General features: G+C 45.2%; 1 protein-coding gene across 1 annotated transcript in view; it reads left to right on the forward strand.

Moving 5' to 3' along the window:
- Positions 1–1,251: 1,251 nt before the first annotated feature.
- The window catches only part of PPME1 (protein phosphatase methylesterase 1), a 38,084-nt gene continuing 15,851 nt past the window's right edge, over positions 1,252–23,484 (forward strand). Inside the window, exons 1-5 of the mRNA XM_082245965.1 lie at positions 1,252–1,316; positions 5,465–5,619; positions 16,697–16,787; positions 16,961–17,026; positions 17,111–17,252. Coding sequence (XP_082102091.1) covers positions 1,309–1,316; positions 5,465–5,619; positions 16,697–16,787; positions 16,961–17,026; positions 17,111–17,252 — 462 coding nt within the window. The 5' untranslated portion in view covers positions 1,252–1,308. The remainder of the gene's footprint in view (positions 1,317–5,464; positions 5,620–16,696; positions 16,788–16,960; positions 17,027–17,110; positions 17,253–23,484) is intronic.

The raw sequence follows: 23,484 nt of genomic DNA on the forward strand, positions 1-23,484 counted from the left end.
AGGCATTTTGCCAAGGCACCCCATGAAGAAACCTGAAGGAACCCAGGGTGCCTGGGCATACTGGTTAAAAAAAGGCTGGTCTAGGGGTAGGCACTCGAATTGTTGTGGAACTGCAACCACAGACATGTTTCCCAGAGGCCTGATGAGATTTATAGTTTCACCACAGTTGGAGTGATGGGGTTGCCTATCCTCCCTGGTTTAGTTTCAGAAACTTTTATACCACATGGGGACCAAATGTTTACTCTGCGTTCCAGGCAATTATTTTTACACACATTTTCCAAAAAGAATCACGGAGTATAATTTGAATGCAGAACATACTTTAATCCCTTGCACAGCAACCTTTGGGAGAGGCAGGGCCAGCAGCAGAATCCAGTCACTCTGAAAAACGATGACCAAAGGAAAGAGCAGGTGATGACCTCATCAGGATGCGGATTTTCCTTTATTGTCCATTCAGCAAGCTGGGGGTGGGTGTGGAGTCCTTCTGTATCTGCAGTAGCTGTAGCAGACCTGGCTATGCTGTCTGCCAGCAAGGCATGAAACAGAAGACTAGAAGACAGACTGAATTGTTTCTTTATACTATATTATACTAAAGTTTATAGGAATGCCAGGGAAAACGTACCATAATAGTAATAAGATAGGGCAAAATGTGGCCATTAATTTAAACCAGCGGGTGGTTGAACGCTGGCACCTACCAGGAACACGAATATCAGCTTTTGGTAGACTAAGGCCTCATTCACATGGCTAAATCCACTGTGGTCCAACACGTATCTTGCAGAAAACTCCAGCTGGGAGCCCAGGTGTGTGCAGACAGCCGCAGACGGGAAGCTTGTATAAAGAAATGCCAGGCATAACTGTTGGTGTTCAGATAGTGGGACTTTATAGGCATCCACTAGTTAATCTCATAAAAAAACATACAATCCTTAACAGTGTAAATACATACATACAAAATGTATTCGTATAAAAGTACATAAAAACCATCACAAAGAGGAGTATGCACAACAGTACAACAACATGCTCCTAAACCAAAAGAACCCGTATGTGGTCCAACAAGTAGCGGGGTCTTCCTGATGGTTTGCCAGATGGTTGCACATCATGGCTGACTTGCCTGTGTGAATGAGGCTTTTCTTTCAATTGTGACTAGCGGTCCATAGATGCATCTCTTCATGATGAACCACAACTGACCCCGTACAGTAGTGCTTTACATACTATGGGATTTGGGAAATGACAAATGCGTTCACTCATTTATTTTATTCTCTCTCTGCAGGCGAAACAAAAGTTCGGAACCCAGAAGACCTTTCTGCTGAAACCATGGCGAAGTAGGTGTCCAGGTTCCTCTATAATACACGGTTGTACTATGTTGGCTGCTGAGGACAACGGCCATTTTTCCTCCAATTCTATTTGTTTTTTTCCCTTCTTGTGTCTTTAGAGATTTGTGTTGGAAGGTAAAACACTGATGTCGTTCAGGTTGTCAAATGCTCCTGGAAAGTATATTGTTGGTCTCTGACATGCATTGAAGGAATGCCCACTGGGATCTGTAGCTCACATATTTCACCCTACAGTGAAGCTGACCATAGATAGGGGATGTGGCAGCACACAGGCCCCCATCTTCGAACCTTTGTTAAAGCTGAACTCCAGCATAAGCAAATAATGCAAAAAGCACCTGGTGTGCCTTGTGTATTTTCTTCCAGATTTGTACAGAATCCAATGTGAAACTTTTCTTCTGTTGTAATAAAGACCAGTCACTGCTGCTCTCTCTCCTTGTGCAGGGTGACTGGTCTTGTCTCGCCCACTCCTGTTGTTTTCTGCAGGCAGCCTGTAGTAGGTGAGGCCTACTGGGCCCCTTTCACAGCACTGCTCTCTGTACAGGCCATGTACAGTACAGTGAGAATGTCACTGCTACTTTCACAAGGGAACATCAGGGTTTGCAAAGGTATTGCGCACAAAGTGGATTTATATTTAAATTATGTTTTTTGTGCCCGGTGTTCAGCTTTAGTCAGAGCAAAATCACGAGGCCCATTTCACAGATATTTTCTAGTAAGTAATGAGGGATTAAAGTGTACTCCTAAGTTTGTTTTCTAGTTTTGGATACCGTGGGAGGAAGGCTTAGAACCCTAGTCAGATTTTTACTGCTTTTTGGGGTCCTGTTAACCATTTCCATTCACCTACCGTCTGGACAACCTTGGTTTCACCAGGCAGGAATTGCGGGGGAGCAAATGGGGCACAGCAATAAAAAGGTGGCTGGGGTTTTAAACCCTCCCACCACCACCACCATTACTTTAATAACAGTGTTTGTCTGTTAAAGATTTTACCTTAGGCCCCTTTCACATGGGGTAGGCTCCGTTGTAGACCGCCTGCTCAGCGGTGAATCTGTCCGCTAATGCCCATGAAGTAGGCGTATGGCTGGTCCATGTCTGATCCACTTATGCAGACCGGACACAGAAACAGCCTGTTCTCCTCTGTAGGTGGTCGGTTGTAAACGGTCTGCCTGTCCATTTACACCAGACTTCCATCCGATCTGCCAGACTGTTGAGGAATAGGTCAACATCAGTCTGTTTTTTAGCAGATAGGATCAGATTGGATGTCGGTGGGAGTCAAACGCTCCATAGAGGAGACTGGAGGGTCTGAAAAACTGACAGGTGGATCCGATTGCTCCACTGGAGTGAAAGGGGCCTTACTTCCTACTTGGTGAAACCATCCAATATTGAGAGTGAGCAGAGGAGGGTGGTTATGTTACCTCACATTGTGGAACCACGTAAAGGTAAAGTAACCACTCCTATAAAGGAAGTTGCAGGTTATTGATATTGAGGATGTGCTTTTCAAAACTGATATTAGATGGAACCCACATAGATAACAATAAAGGTATTGAAATAAATATATATACAGTGTGTATATATATATATATATATATATATATATATATATATATATATATATATATATATATATATATATATATATTCTTTTTTTTATTTTACTTGGGATTAGTGTCACTTTAAGGCCTGTAAATAAAAAAAGGAATTTGTATATTGATTATTAGAGCTACAGGCAATAACCCTATACGGTTACCAAAATCTAATATTTTTAACTTTAGTGGGCCTGTAGCCCTTTTTCTGATACCTCTGTAACTATTGTGGTGGCAACGCTGGCATATAAACAAACTTCTAGCCGGTGGCTATGTAGTTTGGGCCGCTGTAAAGCCACCTGATCACGTCCACGTGGTAAAGAAAAACCTATGTTCGGTTGACTTTTGCAGGGTGCGGAGGTGATGTTAAAGTATAACTAAAAGCAAAACTTTTTTGGGGGTTCTGGATAGAGTGGAGAGAGATTGGAACCCCTGTCAGTTTATATTGCTGTCTGTGCCCCCATTAAAAAGATTCACCCTCTTTATTTGTCCTGTTTAACGTTATCATTAAAAGTTAAAATAAAATAAAACCCCTAAATTTTGGGTTGTCCCCAGAAGAGTAATAGAGGGGAAATCTTCCAATCGGGGGCACTAGTTCTGGTGACCTTGGGGTCCCCAAGAAATTCCCTTTGCAGGGATTTCCTCTCACTTCCTGTTAGGTTATGGGACAGAAAGAGAAGCGAAATCTCCTGAATGGGACACAGATGGTGAAAAAAAAAAAAAAATCTGACGGGGGTTATGTAACCCTCCTTGGCTCTATCCAAAATGAAATTGCCTATAGTTCTACTTTTAAGGGTCTAATACAGGGGTGCCCAACCGCTGGAGCTCTCTAATGTGGTCCACGACCTCTTGCTCTGTGATGGCGTGTTGGTAAGCCCAGATCATGGATTCCTGACCCGCCATCCCAGAGCATCAGTGTTCAGAATAAAGCCGGCGGAAGAGGAAGTATGGGGCTGCAGTAGAAAGCAGAGCCAATGCTTTCCGCATAGTGCTGGCTCCTGTCACAGGCTGAGTGATGCCAAATGATCTCTGCCAGGGACAGCAACAGCTGGCGATACCGGTGTCGTGATTCCCGAAGTAAAGATTCAGTGTTTTTTATTAAAATTGCAAAGAAATGGGCATATCTGTTCTAGTTCTGCACTGGTTATTCTGGGCTGCTTTCAAACTGATCCGCAGGTGCAGTGCAGTACACCTGCGCGCTACCTACATTGAGCCATAGACTTCTGTTATCTGCGGTTTTGGTGTGCTTTCTGAAAGCGCACCAAAACTGAATGCGAAAGTGCACCACACCTGCAAGATATGATAGAATTCAATGGCAAAGCACAGTTAACCCGCAGGAAAGCCACACGTGCACTGCGCTGCACCCGCAGTGCGGGTAAACCGCAACGCATCAGTGTAAAAGCAGCCTTAGGCCCCTTTCACATGATCAGGGCCGCCTGTCTGAAAATCCCCCTGCATCCACCTACATGGACACATGAACTCAGATTGGGTGTGCACACATACAAAAACCACAATTACAAAGCACATTCGGTATCACCTCGCACACCAGAGTAAGAGCAATCATTTTTACTCCTTATCCACGGTTTACTGTTAACATGATTACCTGTAAAGACTTTTAAAGCGCCATCTATGGACATTTTGGTTTTTGTTGTTTTTCATTGCTTCGCAGACGCACGCAATTACGAGGCTTAGCCTATTTGGTATAATTTTGACTTGACGTAATGCCCTATTTTAGATTTTACCGAAAGTTGGGGATTATTTTGTGTTTGTGTGCATTTAAAATAACTTGAGTGTATTTTTTTCTTTACTATATATATATATATATATATATATATATATAATTATTTGATAGTAGTGCAGTATCGTTGAACTACAAAAAAACTACGACTGCCATTATTTCATTATTTTCTACAGTGTGTCATAAAATATTTAATGTTTTGAGTTTACAGTGTTGTTTTTTTTTTTTGTGCAAATGTGCATTTTAATGTGTGCGCAAAATAAAAAGAAAATGGCGTTTAGTAAGGATTAAAGACCAACTCCAGGCAAAACAAAAAGAAAAGTTATTGTTGCAGTGGGCCCTTCCACACTTCAAGGGTTAAATACTAATTTTGTCTTGGTATTTGTAGACTAGGCTTTATTCCTTTCTTCACTTCCCTCTCCAATAGGCTCCATTGGTCCATGTTATGTGGTCCACCTCAACCTCCCCTGGAAGCAGCTCTTGGCTGTGGTTGCACACTCCTCCCCACCGCATACAATACAGGGTTGATAGCCCTGCACTGTTCATAATGACACCAAGGCTCCACCCACAGGCGGGAGCTTCAGAGTGAAGAAGAACCTGCTGGAAATGGAGGCCTCTTTTGCAACCCCCTAGATTTAACAAGTATTTAACCCTTGCAGTGCAGGTGGGCCCAACTGCAAGTTTGTTTTTTTTTGTTTTACACGGAGTTGGGCTTAAAGCTTTGCCTAAGTAACATTTATATGATATGTGATGCATTTGTATTTTTTCGTTTTCTGAGATACTTAACAATTCTTTATTGTTGATTCGTCATTGCGTTTGAACAGGGACATCGGGAATGTGGTGGAAGCCTTATATGGGGATCTGCCCCCTCCTATTATGCTGATTGGCCACAGCATGGGTGGTGCAATCGCAGTGCACGCTGCAGCTGCTAATCACGTGCCAAGTTTGCTGGGACTCTGTATGATCGATGTTGTAGAAGGTGAGTGTGACGGACAACTGGGCCCCCAACTGGGTGCCATCCAAACCCCTCCAGCAGACCGATGGCTAATACCAGCCCTTTTCCCCTAAGCATCATACACAGACAAGACTTTGAGGCAAAAAATAAAGGAATCATTTTATGGAACAGAAATGCAGGTTTTTATACACTTGAGAAATAGAGGCAGTCCCCACATGAACAATAAAAACAAATATTACACATTGGGGTAAAAATCCCACAATAGTTTTGGTAACGAGGTAAAATTAATAGAAGACTAATCACATCTTGTGGGAACAGACCGAAACAATAGGTGACTCAATTAACAATGGAAATTCATCTCTAGGAAAGACACAATGGGAGAAAGACACATAACACCTAGACAGGATAGGCAAACACAGGTACACATTATAAAAGTAAACGCATAACACCTTAAAGTGATTGTAAAGTCTCGTCTTTTTTTCCCCCTATTAAAATAACAAGCATGTTATACTTCCCTCCTCTGTGCAGTTGGTTTTGCACAGGGCAGCCCGGATCCTCCTCTTCTCAGGTCCCACTTCTCAGCTCCTGGCCCCTCCCTTTTGCTAATTTCCCCCACAGCAAGCAGCTTGCTACAGGGGCACCTGAGCCAAGCTGCAGCTCCACGAGTCCATTCAGACACCGAGCTGCAGTTCGGTCCCTTGTCTGTCTCTCTCTCTCTCTCTCTCTCTCTCTCTCTCTCTCTCTCTCTCTCTCTCTCTCTCTCTCTCTCTCTCTCTCTCTCTCTCTCTCTCTCTCTCTCTCTCTTCTCTTTCTCTTTCTCTTTCTCTTTCTCTTTCTCTTTCTCTTTCTCTTTCTCTTTCTCTTTCTCTTTCTCTTTCTCTTTTCTTTTTCTTTTTCTTTTTCTTTTTCTTTTTCTTTTTCTTTTCTTTTTCTTTTTCTTTTTCTTTTTCTTTTTCTTTCTCTTTTTCTTTCTCTTTTTCTTTCTCTTTCTCTTTCTCTCTCTCTTTTTCTTTTTCTCTCTCTCTCTCTCTCTCTTTTCTCTCTCTCTCTCTCCTCTCTCTCTTTTTCTTTCTCTCTCTCTCTCTTTTCTCTCTCTCTCTCTCTCTCTCTCTTCTCTCTCTCTCTCCTCTCTCTCTTTTTCTCTCTCTCTCTCTCTCTCTCTTTTCTCTCTCTCTCTCTCTCTCTTTTTCTCTCTCTCTCTCTTCTCTCTCTCTCTCTCTCTCTCTTCTCTCTCTCTCTCTTCTTCTCTCTTTTCTCTCTCTCCTCGTGGAGTTTGATTGACAGCAGCATCTGGTTGTTTTGAGATGATTATAATTTTCTGCTTAGCATCTCTGAGTCTAGGAGGGGGGTTGAAGCTGTTGATGCTGGTTTGGGCACAGAGGCCCCAAATCTGTATCCGGGTCCTCAAGAGTCTGTTTGTTTCGGGGAGACAGGGACTTGAATTCTAAGTAAAACTACTTTAAAGGTCCTCCAGGCACACACCTCCCAAAGATAAGAGCCCCTCAAAAGCCAGGGCCCATAGTCACTATTTTTGTTTTTTTTAAGGGAAACACCACCCAGTTCTTTAACTACTTTAGCCCCAGCCACCGCAGATGTATGGCGGCAGTCTGGCTCTCACAGGCAAAGTCCCGTACATGTACGGCGCTCGCCTGGGAGGAGCTAGGGGATGATCACAAGCCGCCAGAGGCGCGCTCCCGCCCCCGCTGATCAGCTGGAAAGCTAGTGCGTGTGACAGGCGGCTGCGATGGCCGCCGGCCATTCGCGATCTCCCGCCGATGATTTAAACACAGCCGTCCGTACTTCTCCCTGAAGTGATCACAGATGTAATGTGATCCTGAAAAATATGATCGCATGTCTCTGTGATGACTTCACAAGCCACGCCCCCCCACAGTTAGAATCCCACCACTAGGGTCACATTTAACCCCTTGATCACCAATACTGTTAACCCCTTCCCTGCCAGTGTCATTTTTACAGTGACAGTGCATATTTTTAGCACTGATTACTGTAGTAATGTCACTGGTACCCCCAAAAGTGTAAAAAATGTCAGTTAGGGGTCCGATCTGTCCGCCGCAATGTCGCAGTCGCAAAAAATCGCAGATTGCCGTCATTACTAGTAAAAAAAAAAAAAAAAAACAATAAAAATGACATAAATCTTTCCCGTAGTTAGTAAATGAATCAAAATACGCTTATTGCATTTTTTTTTTTTTTTTTTTTTTTTACCAAAAATATGTAGCAGAAAACAAATTAGCCTAAAATGTTAAATTTTTTATTTTTTTTTTTTTTTTTTTTTCTCTTACGTCCTCCGACAGTCGCTGCCCACTCATTCAGTCTTCACCAATGGGGTATTGACTTCATATCCATAGGAGCAAGCTAGGCTTAAGACTTGTTAAAAAACAAAGTGATCTACATAGACACACCTATGGGGCTGTCCCACTGGTCCAATACCCCCCTGCTATCAGCATTCCCAACTCAGTTTGTCTTCTGCCTAGTTAAGGAGTAAGATAGGCTTCCCTGTGCTGGGGCTACTGTCTCAGCCTTCTTCTATTTTTTGATTTTATTTTCTGCAAATGTGTTTTTCTGTGCACTACTAGCTGTTTATTTGTCAGCGTTTAGTTAGTTGGATATTCGGATGACGATGGCGTTGCGGAGCTGGGAGTCGCACTGGTCGTCCTGGTATCCCAGGACAGAGGGCCTTATGGAATCCCAGCCCGCCATCGAGCCTTTAGCAGGCTATGCGTACGCTCCCTGGCCTCGCAAACAACCTGTCCCTGTCCTCAGGGATGAAAGCCCGCGAGGTGGCCACCTCGCCTGGACGTCTCACCCACGGTTCCGTGCGTTGCTAGCGTCCTGCGTTTTAGGCTGACGGCACCCCCGCCATCTGGGGTGGGAGGTTTCCTATCGATGTGAGGCACCCCATGCCATCAGCTACGGTAAGTACATTCTGTGTGGGGCCTCTGTCTGGGGCTGGCAGTCCTGTGTGTCTGTGGTATCCCCTAATGTCTGTGCGTTTTTGGGGCTCCCTTTCTCCCGGTCCCTGCGGGGCTCTAACACATCTAGCTCGCTATGTGGGGGTGTTTTTGTGGGGGTCCCTCTCCTATGTGACACTTCTGGTGTTTGTGGAGGTACAGACACGTGTGGCGACCGCTGCTCGGTTAAAAACCGCCGGTCTGCCATTTTAGGTGTGGGCAGCATGCTGGCTTCACTGTGGGCGCTTCTACAGCGATGTGTGTAATGTGTTTTGGCGCCTTACGGCACCATCTTGTGTGTGGCACTGTGTTTCTTCTGAGCACATGTCGGCGGCCATTTTCCCGAAGCCTCCCATTACTTTCTATGGGCAACCATGTTTCCTTAGTCTGAAGTCCTAGTTCAGCCTCCTGCGGTGACATCATTTCCTTGTTCGGTACAAAGAAGATCGGCAGGCGTGTGGTAACACTTGTGGGGTCTGTCTTGCTGTTTTTTTGTGGGAATACCTTCTGGCTGTCAGCTTATTCCTGTTTGGGGGTCTGCTTGCAGAATCCTTCATAGCGGTGTACTGCAGGGGATCGCGGTGCGCTTAAAGGGCCAGTACCTTGGAAAAAAAAAAAAGTTTTTTATTATTATAGAGTCTCAGGACAGCAAATTTCCCCCAGCCTTGGTGGATGATTCAGGTTCCTCTGAATCTTCTGCGCTGCCTGCTCTGACTGCTGCACTTGCGACTTTAGCGTCCAAGGTGGATCTTTTGATGTCGGAACGGGTTACTAGAAAAAGGCCTAGGGTCTCTCTTTCTTCTGATTCTGAATTTGACATGGTTGCCGTAGATAGTGTTCCCCTTGAGGGGTCTCGCTCAGTCTGAGGGGGAGGCGGAGGATGCGGGGGAGGACGATTCCCCCCTGGGACGGCCGAGGACTGCGCAGCTGTGGATGCGCTGATCATTGCCGTTAAAACACTACGTTTAGAGGATGAGCCCAATCCTCCGGGAAAACGGTCCTCTTTTGGTACCCACAGATCCCGTAAGGCGGCGCAGGTATTTCCTTGCCCCGCTGAGTTCCACGAAACTGTGAATGATCAATGGCGTAACTTGAAGCACACTTTTGTGGTGCCAAAGAAGTTTCAACTCCTCTACCCCTTTGCGTCTCCTACGGATTCGCGCTGGTCTGTGGCTCCCAAAGTGGATCACACTGTGGCCAGATTGAACAGGGCCACTCTGGTACCCACCAAGGATTCTCCGGTGTTTAGGGACCCTACAGATAGGAGGCTGGAATCTCTTGCCCGACATTCACTCTGTCATGGTGGCTCAAGCCGTGGCGGATTGGAGCAAAGTGCTCAGACGCACCCTCGTGGCTGATTCTGCCCCCCCTACTACCTTGGAGATGGTGGACCAGATTTATCAAGGGGTCATGTATTTGTGCGATGCGGCCTTGAACAAGGCCCTGTTGGCTGCGCGCTTATCTAGTGTCGCAGTGCTTACTTGCCGCTTGATTTGGTTAAAAAGCTGGACCAGACTTCCAGGAAGACGGTGTCTGACATCCCTTATGCTGGGTCTCGTCTTTTTGGGGAATCCCTGGATGAATTGGTTAAAGGTGTCACTGGGGGCAAGAGCACTCTGTTGCCCGAGAATCCTAGGGGTAAGTTCTTCCACGGTAAGCGGGGCCCCTCCTTTAAACCAAATCAGGGGTCCTTTCATGCCTTCAAGGCGCAGGACAAGGGAAAACCTTTCAAGGGCCAGGGTGGCCAGAGAAGGCCCTGGGCTGACAAGCAAAAAACCGCCCAGGCTGGTACTGCTGCCCAGTCGCCACTGCCTGAAGGGGCGCCCTCACCCGTTTCAGGGATGGGGGGACGTCTGCGCGGTTTCCTACAACCTTGGCTGCTCCGAATTCCGGACAGGTGGGTTCAGGAAATCATTCGATCAGGTTACAAGATCGAATTCCTTTCGCGACCAGCGGACAGGTTCTTTCCCTCAAATCTTCACTTGACCCCAGATCGGCTGCAATATCTTCATAGGGACGGTTCAGGATCTACTCGCCCAGGGGATGATCGTCCCGGTGCCTCATCGGGACATATTTCGGGGGTTTTTACTTGAATCTGTTCACTGTGCCCAGAAAGGAGGGCAAGGTATGTCCGATTCTGGACTTGAAAGCTCTGAACCGCTTCGTGCGCGTTCAAAAATTCCGCATGGAATCACTCCGCTCGGTGGTGGCCTCCCTGAGTCTGGGAGACTTCCTGGCTTCTATTGACCTAAAGGATGCATAATTACACATCCCCATATTCGAGGGTCTTCAGAGGTACCTCCGATTCGCTATCGCTGAGGAACACTATCAGTTCGTAGCGTTGCCTTTCGGTCTCGCTTCGGCAAGGGTGTTTACCAAAGTGTTGGCTCCTGTTCTGGGCCTCTTACTGGCACAGGGCATTGCTGTCTTAGGATATCTGGACGATCTCCTGTTAAGGTGGAGTGCCAGTCAAAACCTGCTGCGCGATCTGTCCACTACGGTTCAGACGCTCCAGGAGTTCGGATGGAGCATCAACGTCCAGAAGTCGACCTTGTCTCCTTCGGTTCGTCTCCCATATTTGGGAATGGTCTTGGACTCCGCCCAAGCGAAGGTTTTTCTGCCGGAGGACAAGTTCCGGACCCTGCAGAGCTAGGCCAGGTCCCTCAGGGACAGCGAATTCTCGTCATTCAGGACCTGTATGCGGTCCCTGGGATTAATGGTGTCAGCCTTTGAGGCGATACCGTTTGCACAGTTTCACACGCGGTCTCTCCAGGCGAAGATACTGGCCAGGTGGGACAGACTACCTCAGTCCTTGGACCTGAAGGTGTCTCTAAATCATCAAACCAGAATGGATCTTCTGTGGTGGCTCCTCTTCAAACCAGAATGGATCTTCTGTGGTGGCTCCTCTTCAAACCAGAATGGATCTTCTGTGGTGGCTCCAGTCCCCGGCCGTAGCGGAGGGAAAATCCTTCCGGCCGTTGCTGGGGACAGTGATTACCACGGATGCCAGCCTGTTGGGCTGGGGTGGCGTCCTGGGCAACCTGTCTGCCCAGGGCACTTGGTCGGTGGAGGAATCATCCCTACCGATAAACATCTTGGAATTGAGAGCGATCAGGCTGTGCCTGCTCCATTGGTCGGATCGTCTTCAGGGCTGTCCTGTGCGGGTGCAGACGGACAATGCCACTGCGGTGGCTTACATCAATCACCAAGGGGCACCAGGAGTGCCAGGGCGGCCCAGGAGGTGACCAGTATTCTGTCTTGGGCCGAGACTCACGTCCCGGCGATTTCGGCAGTTCACATTCCGGGTGTGGAGAACTGGCAGGCCGAATTATCTGAGCCGCCAGACCCTGGACCAGGGGCAATGGTCCCTGCACCCGGAGGTGTTTCAAATGCTGTGTGCGAAATGGGGATCCCCGGATGTGGATCTGTTCATGTCCCGGCTAAACAACAAGGTGGGAAGGTTCGTGGCAAGAACACGCGATCCTCTGGCAGACGCATTGGATGCGCTGGTGGTGCCTTGGCACCGGTATCGTCTGATTTATGCCTTTCCCCCGATTCAGTTGTTGTCCAGGTTCCTGCGCAGGTTAGTCTCGGAACCGAGGTTGGTGATTCTGGTGGCCCCGGACTGGCCACGCTGGTCCTGGTACACGGACATCGTTCAACTGGCCGTCGAGCCTCCATGGCGGCTACCGTTACGAGACGATCTACTGTCGCAGGGACCGATCTTCCATTCTGCTTTACAGTCGCTGGCTTTAACGGCATGGCTGTTGAAAGCTGGGTCCTGAGAGACAGGGGTCTCTCCTCTGAGGTCATTCCTACTTTGCTCAAGGCGAGGAAAGCCTCGTCAGGTAAGATCTATTACCGTACTTGGAAGGCTTATTTTGCCTGGTGTGAATCCAGGGGCTTCTCTCCTCATGCCTACTCGGTGGCGAGGGTGTTGGCCTTCTTGCAAACTTGTGTGGATCGGCGCCTGGCGTTGACCACGATTATGGGCCAGCTGTCTGCTCTGGCCGTCCTTTTTCAGCGCCCCTTGGTGTCTAACTCTTTGATTCGCACCTTTATTCAGGGTGTGCGTCACTTGGCCCCTCCTCGGAGGGAGCCTCTACCTCCTTGGGACTTGAACTTAGTTCTGTCCGTTTTACAACGTCCTCCTTTTGAAAACATCAGGGAAATTTCTTTGCCTCTGCTGTCAAAAACGGTTGCTTTTTTAGTAGCGATCACTTCAGCACGCAGAGTGTCGGAATTGGCAGCTTTGTCTTGCCGCTCCCCTTACCTGGTGGTTCATGGGGATAAGGTGGTCTTGCGACCCAACCAGTCCTTCCTTCCAAAGGTGGTTTCTGATTTTCACCTTAATGAGGACATTGTTTTGCCTTCGCTTTGTGCGAATCCTCAGCATCCTAGGCAGTTTGCATTGCATTCCCTGGATGTTAGGGCGATCAGGGTTTACCTGTCCTCCACTGAATCCTTTCGGAAGTCGGATTCTCTTTTTGTCCTTCCTGAGGGACCTCGGAAGGGTATGGCTGCGTCTGTGGCGACCATTTTAAAATGGATCAGACAGACGATTGTACAGGCCTATTCGATTAAGGAAAGGGTGCTGCCCTTCCCTGTCAAGGCGCACTCTACCAGAGCGGTGAGTGCATCCTGGGCCTTTCGGCATCAGCCTTCGGTGGCCCTTGTGTGCAAGGCTGCAACTTGGTCGTCAGTGCACACCTTTTCAAAGCTCTACAAGCTTGATGTTCTGGCATCGGCGGATGCTTCCTTTGGCCGCAAGGTTCTGTGTGCGGCAGTACCTTGATGGGGTCAGGTCGTTGCCTGTACCTGTCTGTTGGGGGTTGTTTTCTCCCCCTTTGGTTATTTGCTTCCTGGGTTGTTGCTCCTGTTGAGCTTTCTGTTGCCCAGAGGATTACCTTGCTGTTCAAGTAAGGTTCCTTTCTTTGACGTGGGTACTGCGTTGCCTTTATGACGTTTCCCACCCCTCATGTCTACACTTCTTTGGGACATCCCCATTGGTGAAGACTGAATGAGTGGGCGGCGACTGTCGGAGGACGTAAGAGAAAACTGAATTTTTGTAAAATCTTACCGTAAAATACCTTTCTCTGAGTCCTCCGACAGTCGCCCCCACCGCCCCTCTATTGGGGTTCTTGTGGACTTTACTGCTTGCTACCAAACTGAGTTGGGAATGCTGATAGCAGGGGGTATTGGACCAGTGGGACAGCCCCATAGGCGTGTCTTTGTAGATCACTTTGTTTTTTAACAAGTCTTATGCCTAGCTTGCTCCTATGGATATGAAGTCAATACCCCATTGTTGAAGACTAAATGAGTGGGCAGCGACTGTGGGAGGACTCAGAGAAAGGAATTTTACGGTAAGATTTTACAAAAATTCAGTTTTTTTTTTTTTTTGAGAAATTCAAATAAAAGAATGTAAAAAAAATATATATTTTTTTTTTTCAAAATTGTCGCTCTTTTTTTGTTAATAGTGCAAAAAATAAAAATCACACAGGTGATCAAATGCCACCAAAAGAAAGCTCTATTTTTGGGGAAAAAAGAGACATCAATTTCGTTAAGGTACAGTGTTGCATGACCGCGCAATTGTCCGTTAAATTCATGCAGTGCCGAATCGCAAAATAGGGCCTGGTCATTGAGGAGCCAAATCCTCCGGTCTTAAAGTGGTTAGGAGGGAGGGGGAGGAATGAGGAAAGATATTTTTTTGAGTGAATTTCCACTTTAATTTGGTATTCAAGCCAGAGCAGTGTTCCCTTTTTATTGACAGGTGAAGAAAGTTGAGCTGCTTTTGTTGATGAAAGCTCAGTGTTTTGCCACTAATGGCTTCTCACTTGGCTAAATCATTTCTCCTCTAAATTGTACAGCTGCTGAAGGTATACCTGTTGTACGTGAAATATGAGAGCTGCTTATGCTAGTTACCTGTCTGTGTCTGGATTCATTATGGTGTGGTGTCGTAGCAGGCATGACTGACCTTCCTAGACACTCCCTACTTACAGCAATGTGCTGTCTGTAAAGAAATGGCAGATGGAAAGAGAGAGAGATAGAAAGAAAGAAAGAGAGAGATAGAAAGAGAGAGAGATAGAAAGAGAGAGAGAGAGATAGAAAGAGAGAGAGAGATAGAAAGAGAGAGAGAGATAGAAAGAGAGAGAGAGAGATAGAAAGAGAGCGAGATATATATATATATATATATATATATATATATATATATATATATATATATATATTTTAGAGAGATCTATCAAAAATACATGAAAAATGCATAAATACAAATGTCACCCAAATATATACATCGCCTTAAGAAAAATCATAAAATATGTGCAAATTAGCAAACCAATTTATCTGTGCAAATGTTTAGTGATGCAAAAAGTGCCAGTGCAGTACACATAAGTGAATATGAATATAATTAATTGGTAAGCACAGATTATTAATAGATTCATACAATGGTGAAAAAACTCATAAGTTGTGCAGAAAATGCATAAAATGTGCTAAAAACGATAGTAATGTCCTGTGAATAAAAATGGTGCACTGTGTACATAAATTCCACTCACAAGCTTGTTGCTCCTTTTAAGTGCCACCGATGTGGTGCCTTGAGTGGTATACCTATTTAAAGATATATGTCAAAATCACGCAGTGATCCCAGTGTCTTCACTCGTGTCCCCCACCTGGTAGCTCACTCACCAGATTTCCTAGCCCTTACAACAGGGGTTTCTCGCTGTGTATATGTATATGGATTGGTGTTACTCCTCTCCATTCTTCTTATGCTCCCCCTCCTGTGTTCTGGTATAGAGACATCCTCCAAGTGGTCAATATGAGAGAGGAAAGTCCAGGACGCCCTGCGCTCCACGAAACTGGAGGTTGCGCAATGACTCTAGGTACCGCCCTACATGTTTCGTCACTCTGATGTCATCGGGAGGAGCGACCCTTTATATACTTTGCCTAAATCTGTGGTTGTGATACGCTGGGTCCTTGGTCTTCTATTTTTATTGACGAGAATAGTGTCCTTCAGATGTTCAGGTTTTCTTTGTTAGAAGTTAGAACATCTTATGCAGAGCCCCTCTGTCTGGAGATGTGCACACAAAGCAGATATTTTAAAATAATTGTGTTGGTCCCTTTGTCAGGACAAGGTTCTTTATCACCCAAAGCAAAAAGAAAAAATGCAACCCCTTCTCCACTACCCTTTCCTCTTCCCTGTGAGGTGTGAACTACTTTAAAAGCAAAGGTTGCATTCAGTGACATCTTAATAGCATCATGGGGTCCTGGGCTCAGTAATACACTGGGGCCCCTATCAGGGAGATGGTGATCTGCGGCAAACAGTGTGTGGGGCTAAATTATGCTACATAGTCCAATTAGAAATTTTAGTCTGATTTTTTTTTTTGCTACAAAAAAATGCTATTGGCGGGGAGTAAAGATGGAAGCTCCTGTTAGTTCATAAACTGAAGCATACTAAACATAGTTTAGTATGCTTTAGTTATGAATGCACAGAGTGAGGAATCAGTACCAGGGGCATTGGAGGAATCGCATGTGAGCTGTAGGGGGTGATCATTGTGGCGAGTGGGGAAAATTACTTGAACCGATCTTTTGTGACTCTCCTGGATTTCATCTGCTGCAATGAGAGTCACACAGAAGATCATTTTCTCTACACGCTGCAATGATCACCCCCTCCTGTCCACATGCGATTCCCCAGGTGTGCCTGTGTGAAAAGATGACCTTGGTTGCATTTCCAGCTCTTTTTGTGTCCCCTTCCTGCTGAAGCAGCCATGGCTGTTACCTCTTCTGCCTATCCCTTAGCACGGCCCTTGAGGTGCCTCAGGTGCAGAAAGGTGCATTGCATTGTTTGTCGCATCCTGCTTTGGCATACTTCACTTGGGCTCTGCAGGATTTCCTTCCAGAGGACTGGAGGTGGGAGGACACCAACAGGCTTATTCAATAACAAAGTGCAAACAGGAACGTGGTAAATCCTGTACCCAAAGCAACCTATAAAAAAAATCAGATTTGAAATAACTGGCTGCAGTAAACTAATTTCTGATTGGTGCATTATGCATGCATTCTACAACTTCAGCTGTTAATTAGCAGAAACGTGCAGCTCAATTTAATAACTTGCTTTTTTTTTCTACTTCACACTCTTTTTCCAGGCACAGCCATGGATGCACTAAATAGTATGCAGAACTTCCTCCGCAGCCGCCCCAAAACCTTCAAATCGCTAGAGAATGCTATAGAATGGAGGTCAGTGATTACTAGTAGCTTCAGTTCTAGCAATGTTACAAAAGAAATGCAAATTCCTACTCGAAATGAAGGGAATTCCGAAATACATAAACATTTTGATCAGCGCATTTTATGCCTGTATAGATGGCATTAAACAAAAATCTTTAGAATATTCATCCTTCTGCTTTCCGTAGTGTGAAGAGCGGTCAGATCCGGAATCCGGACTCGGCCCGGGTCTCCATGGCTGGACAAGTCAAGCAGTGAGTATTGAGCTGAAACAACTGTCTGGAGCCCTGTAGTTAACTGAATTTTATTTATTTGGAGAACCTCTCCCTGCTCCATAGATGTGAAGAAGACTCAAGTCCTGAGGGACCCAAAGCTATAGTAGAAGGTATCATCGAAGAAGAAGAAGAGGAGGAGGGGGAGGATGAGGAAGAAAATGGAGGACAGTCCATTATAAAGAGGAAGAAGGAGGATGATACTGAGGTAGATAGAAGTATGAATTTCTTCCTCACGGTTTTGACCGTAGTGGGTAGGGGAATGCCTGAGTGATACTGGTGAGAAGATTGTAAATCAGGCGCTGATGGCAATGGTTCACACAGCATCTAAACCAAAGAGGAGTATGAGTAGTTGGGTTCTTGGTTCCAGGGCTATGAGGTAGTCAAGATATGCACCTGTCTCGGCAGCAGAAAAGTAAAAGATCTAGGGGTCGATTTACTAAAGACAAATGGACTGTGTGCACTTTGCAAAAGACTTCTATCATCCAATCATGTGCAAGCAAATTGAAAAGAAAAAAGTAGCGAGATTGGACTTTAAAGCGGGACAGTCAGGGCTAGTGCATTTAAGCAATGATAGCCTCTGATCTGTCCCCGGTTTCACTTACCTTTTAGAAGAAATAATTACCTTGAAAATGTCTTGTCCAGCGCTGCCATCTCAGGTGTGGGCAGCTGAAGCCAGAGCGTCCTCTTCGGTGACGTAGGAGTCCCAGAATGCCCTGCACTGGCCCTGCTCGTCACTTCCGGTGCAGGCGCGTCATCCCTGCACAGCTTCTGGGCATGCCCAGAAGCTGTTCAGCAGTGAATAACGCGCCTGCACCGGAAGTGACAAGCAGGGACGGTGCAGGTGCATTGACTCCTGGGAGAGATGACTCTCATCTCCCAGGAGTCAATGCAAGGAGGAAGTGACGGCGCAGGCCGCGGCCGCAGAGGGAGAAAGTGGAAGGAAGGTAAGTATATTTTCTTTAAAAACAAGGTAAGTAAACCAAAAAAAAAAAAAAAAATTGTGATAATCCAATTCTTTTTCAGGTTATTTAGAACAAGCGGATGGGCCAAAGTTGATTTTGAGGCTGGAACTCTGCTTTAAGGGCCATTAATGGAGGAGTGCTGACAATCATATGTATCAAAAATATAAATGTATTGAATCTACATAGGTATAATCCAGATATCCAAGATAAGAAAAAGCATGGTGAAACATATATGTGTAGTGTGAATTAAAAGGTCCAAAATATGCAAATGTGGTCTTCAAAGCCAACACGTTTCCCCTCAAGCTTCTTCCGGGCAATATGGATCCTACATTGCATATCTACAGAAATATACATACATATATGTGTCATTGAAAATACATTCCAAATATTTTATGTTTCTACAATGAGGGACGGGTGGACACAGACCTGATTGGCTGCAAAAGCAAGGGAAATTCTATATACACATACTGATTTGGTTATTGTTAGATCTATATAGAGAATCCCTTTAATATGTGGTCTCGGCGCCTGCCCCAGAGAGGAATTTCCCTTGCTTGTGCATACCGATCAGGTCTGTGTCCACCCGTCCCTCATTGTAGCAACACCTAATAAATATTTGGAATGTATTTTCAATGACGCATATATGTATGTTTATTTCTGTAGATACGCAATGTAGGGTCCATATATCCCTGAAGAAGCTTGTGGCGAAACGCGTTGCTTTGAAGACCTCATTTGCATATTTTGGACCTTTTAATTCGCACTACACATATATGTTTCACTATGTGTTGTCTTTATCTGGATTTTACCTTTGTGGATTCAATAAATTTAGATTGTTTTATACATATTGTCAGCACCCCTCCTTTAATGGCCCTTAAGCCCCGGTTCACATTAGTGCGATCGCGGAGATCGCATGTAATTCGGAGCCCACTGCTCCTAAATTACATGCGATCTCTGTGCGGTGCAAATTTCAGCCTTACACTTTGTATGGCTGAATTTGCACCGCATCCGCACTAAACTCTCACATGAGGCTTTTTTTTTATCCGCAGCAGAATCGGATCGCATAGTGGTTCAAACTAGTGCGATCCGATTCTGTGCAAACTTGCAGATCGCACTACGATGTACGATCGCAACTGGGGGTGTCGGTAACTTTTAATTGACACCCCCTGCGTATCACATATGGTAGTGTGAACTGCCAGAGGTGAGGATGCGATGCGGGCTCACGCTGCATATTCGCAGCGTTCCCGCATCGCACAAATGTGAACCGGCACTAAAGTCCAATCTCGCTACTTTTTTCTTTTCAATATACAATTAGGGATGACGGCCTATTTGATTATGGGAATTTTTTGATTCATGTGCAAAAGCAAAAATGTTGTTTTTATTTATTTTTTTTTTCCTTGCACCCTTTTGGGTATTCTTCACAAAGTGGAGCTTTACCTCATTGATTAGGCTCTGGAGAAACTACACTTTGCCTTTAGTAAAAGCAAATCTACTTGCCTTTAGTAAATCAACCGCATAGATCGGGAGTGGAGATGAAGATATATGTATCCTACCAAAGTCTCTGTGCCCAGCCAGGTACAAAGCCCCTCCATTCTTTACACTACACACTGTTTCCTCATTACACTGTGCTGTACAATATATACTGCTTGCTGCTCCACTTTGGAGCAGTGTTCAGTAAAGAATGTACAGCACATTGTCCAATCTATGCACTGTGCTGTACATTTTGCACTGCAGAAAGATCTAGTTTAAACTCTATGCTGTAGATTTACAGTGTGCTGTTCATTCTATACTGCAAGCTGCGTTCAAATTTCCTACTCGCCAGAACACTATGTATTATTAGCCTGTGTATCTGTGTGAGGTTGCTGTATCTTCTCCAAGACAGGCTTGCATCCAGATATGTTTCCCAAGCGCTATTCTCGTGTTGGTGAACAAACTGCTGTTACACGTAAGATGCTGGCCAGGTTCCTCCTCAGTACCATGCAGAAAAAAAGCCCGCCATGGTGAAGTATGCCAAATAACTTTTATTAAAGTGGAGTTCCACCCTTAAAAGTCACTTTGCCCCATCTGCTTGATCTGTGTCACCTGAAAAATAAATGGATAATCACGATTTTTTTTTCTTTACTTACCTTGTTTTAGAAGAAAATATACTCACCTTACTACTTCCTCTCTCTTCGGCCGTGGCCCGCGCCATCACTTCCTGCTTGCATTGATTCCTGGGAGCTGAGCGTCATCGCTCCCAGGAATCAATGCGCTTACACCGTCCCCGCTCGTCAGTTCCGGTGCAGGCACGTCATTCACTGCTAAACAGCTGCTGGGCATGCCCAGAAGCTGTGCAGAAATGACGTGCCTGCACCGGACATGACTAGCAGGGCATTCTGGGACAAAGAGGACACAGAAGAGGACGCGCTGGCTTCAGCTGCCCACACCTGAGATGGCAGGGCTGGACAAGACATTTTCAAGGTAAGTATTTCTTCTAAAAGGTAAGTGCGACCCGGGACAGTACAGAGGCTAGCCATTGGGGAATGCACTAGCCCTGACTGTCCCGGGGGTATTTTTATTAAAAAAAATCTTTCCGAGGGTGGAACTCCGCTTTAATAAAGAAATATCCACTTACAGTTAAAACAATGAAAAACAGCTAGCTGCGGCACAGTGGTTCCTGCTTCCTGCAGCGTGCGTTCCACCGGTCGGATATGAACTCGTACGCTCTGCCTTGCTATTAGACTAGCAAGGCAGAGTGTACGCCGTCCTATCCGGCCGGAGGAACGCACGCTGCAGGAAGCAGGAACCACCGTGCCGCAGCTAGCTGTTTTTCATTGTTTTAACTGCAAGTGGATATTTATACACAGGCTTATACTACATAGTGTTCTGGTGAGTAGGAAATTTTGAAGGGGAGCACGAGCAACATTTTTTGGAGTAGAGCACTGAAGCACTTTACCAGCACCTTTTGCATTTAAGAACTTCATACATTGGATTTGGTATTTGGAGGACAGTCATATTAATAAGCTAAAGGACTCATTGTCACTTTATGTATTTTGCACAGTTTGCACTGAGCACTTTGGATTATATATGGTATTAGATGAGGGTTTGTTTTATTTATTTATTTATTTATTTATAGACACTATATGCAGCAGCGCTGACACCTTCACTTAGCATAAATACCACAAAATAAGCAGTAAATTACTTAACAGTGCATACTAGTGAATAATGCTTATATCAACAAAATTATAGTGCTTCCCTTATTCTAGTGCATACAAAACTTTGTTGAAAGGTGCTGCAGTGCTAAATACAGTGCAAAACAGTGCGATAATGCAAAAGTGCTTATGTGCAACAAAGGTGCAATCAATTAGCAACAAAGTGCAAGATGCCGGCAGTCTTTTCCTTAAGCCCAATCTTTATATGTGTCCATAGGAGGGCTTATGCCCAGGGGTCCCTCTGACCCTGATATATGGGCCGTGCTGCCTGTAATAGTCCGTGTGTGGTGGATGGGTGCCCTTAAGCAGGAAGAGGGGCCCCTGGGCATAAGCCCTCCTGTGGACACATAAAAGATTGGGCTTAAGGAAAAGACTGGCGGCATCTTGCACTTTCTTGCTAATTGATTGCACCTTTGTTGCACATAAGCACTTTTGCATTATTGCACTGTTTTGCTCTGTATTTAGCACTGCAGCACCTTTCAACAAGGTTTTGTATGCACTATAACATTGAAAGCACTATAATTTAGTTGATATAGTGCATTGCGAAAGTATTCGGCCCCCTTGAACTTTTTGACCTTTTGCCACATTTCAGGCTTCAAACATAAAGATATAACACTGTAATTTATTTTTGAAGAATCCACAAGTGGGACACAATCATGAAGTGGAACGAAATTTATTGGATATTTCAATCTTTTTTAACAAATAAAAAACTGAAAAATTGGGCGTGCAAAATTATTCAGCCCCCTTAAGTTAATACTTTGTAGCGCCACCTTTTGCTGCGATTACAGCTGTAAGTCGCTTGGGGTATGTCTCCATCAGTTTTGCACATCGAGAGACTTAAATTTTTTCCCATTCCTCCTTGCAAAACAGCTCGAGCTCAGTGAGGTTGGATGGAGAGTGTTTGTGAACAACAGTTTTCAGTTATTTCCACAGATTCTCGATTGGATTCAGGTCTGGACTTTGACTTGGCCATTCTAACACCTGGATATGTTTATTTGTGAACCATTCCATTGTAGATTTTTGCTTTATGTTTTGGATCATTGTCTTGTTGGAAGACAAATCTCCGTCCCAGTCTCAGGTCTTTTGCAGACTCCATCAGGGTTTCTTCCAGAATGGTCCTGTATTTGGCTCCATCCATCTTCCCATCAATTCTAACCATCTTCCCTGTCCCTGCTGAAGAAAATCAGGCCCAAACCATGATGCTGCCACCACCATGTTTGACAGTGGGGATGGTGTGTTCCATTTTGGTTTCATCTGACCAGAGCCCCTTCTTCCACATGTTTGGTGTCTCCCAGGTGGCTTGTGGCAAACTTTAAACAACACTTTTTATGGATATCTTTAAGAAATGGCTTTCTTCTTGCCACTCTTCCATAAAGGCCAGATTTGTGCAGTATACGACTGATTGTTGTCCTATGGACAGAGTCTCCCACCTCAGCTGTAGATCTCTGCAGTTCATTCAGAGTGATCATGAGCCTCTTGGCTGCATCTCTGATCAGTCTTCTCCTTGTATGAGCTGAAAGTTTAGAGGGACGGCCAGGTCTTCGTAGATTTGCAGTGGTCTGATACTCATTCCATTTCAATATTATCGCTTGCACAGTGCTCCTTGGGATGTTTAAAGCTTGGGAAATCTTTTTGTATCCAAATCCGGCTTTAAACTTCTCCACAACAGTATCTCGGACCTGCCTGGTGTGTTCCTTGTTCTTCATGATGCTCTCTGCGCTTTAAACGGACCTCTGAGACTATCACAGTGCAGGTGCATTTATACGGAGACTTGATTACACATAGGTGGATTCTATTTATCATCATTAGTCATTTAGGTCAACATTGGATCATTCAGAGATCCTCACTGAACCTCTGGAGAGAGTTTGCTGCACTGAAAGTAAAGGGGCTGAATAATTTTGCACGCCCAATTTTTCAGTTTTTTATTTGTTAAAAAAGTTTGAAATATCCAATAAATTTCGTTCCACTTCATGATTGTGTCCCACTTGTTGATTCTTCAAAAAAAATTATAGTTTTATATCTTTATGTTTGAAGCCTGAAATGTGGCAAAAGGTCAAAGTTCAAGGGGGCCGAATACTTTTGCAATGCACTGTATAAGCATTATTCACTAGTATGCACTGTTAAGTAATTTACTGCTTATTTTGTGGTATTTATGTAACACTTCATACCAATTTACACCTCCTTTTACCACCTAGGGTTTAGTGGGTTATTCCCCAAACCCATTCATATAGACACAGAGGGTGGACATTTATTTTTAAGCACAGGCAGCGCCATTTCTCACTTGTATTCA

Source organism: Pelophylax lessonae (genome assembly GCF_965119305.1).
Source record: "Pelophylax lessonae genome assembly, chromosome: 2".
NCBI classification, from domain to species: domain Eukaryota; kingdom Metazoa; phylum Chordata; class Amphibia; order Anura; family Ranidae; genus Pelophylax; species Pelophylax lessonae.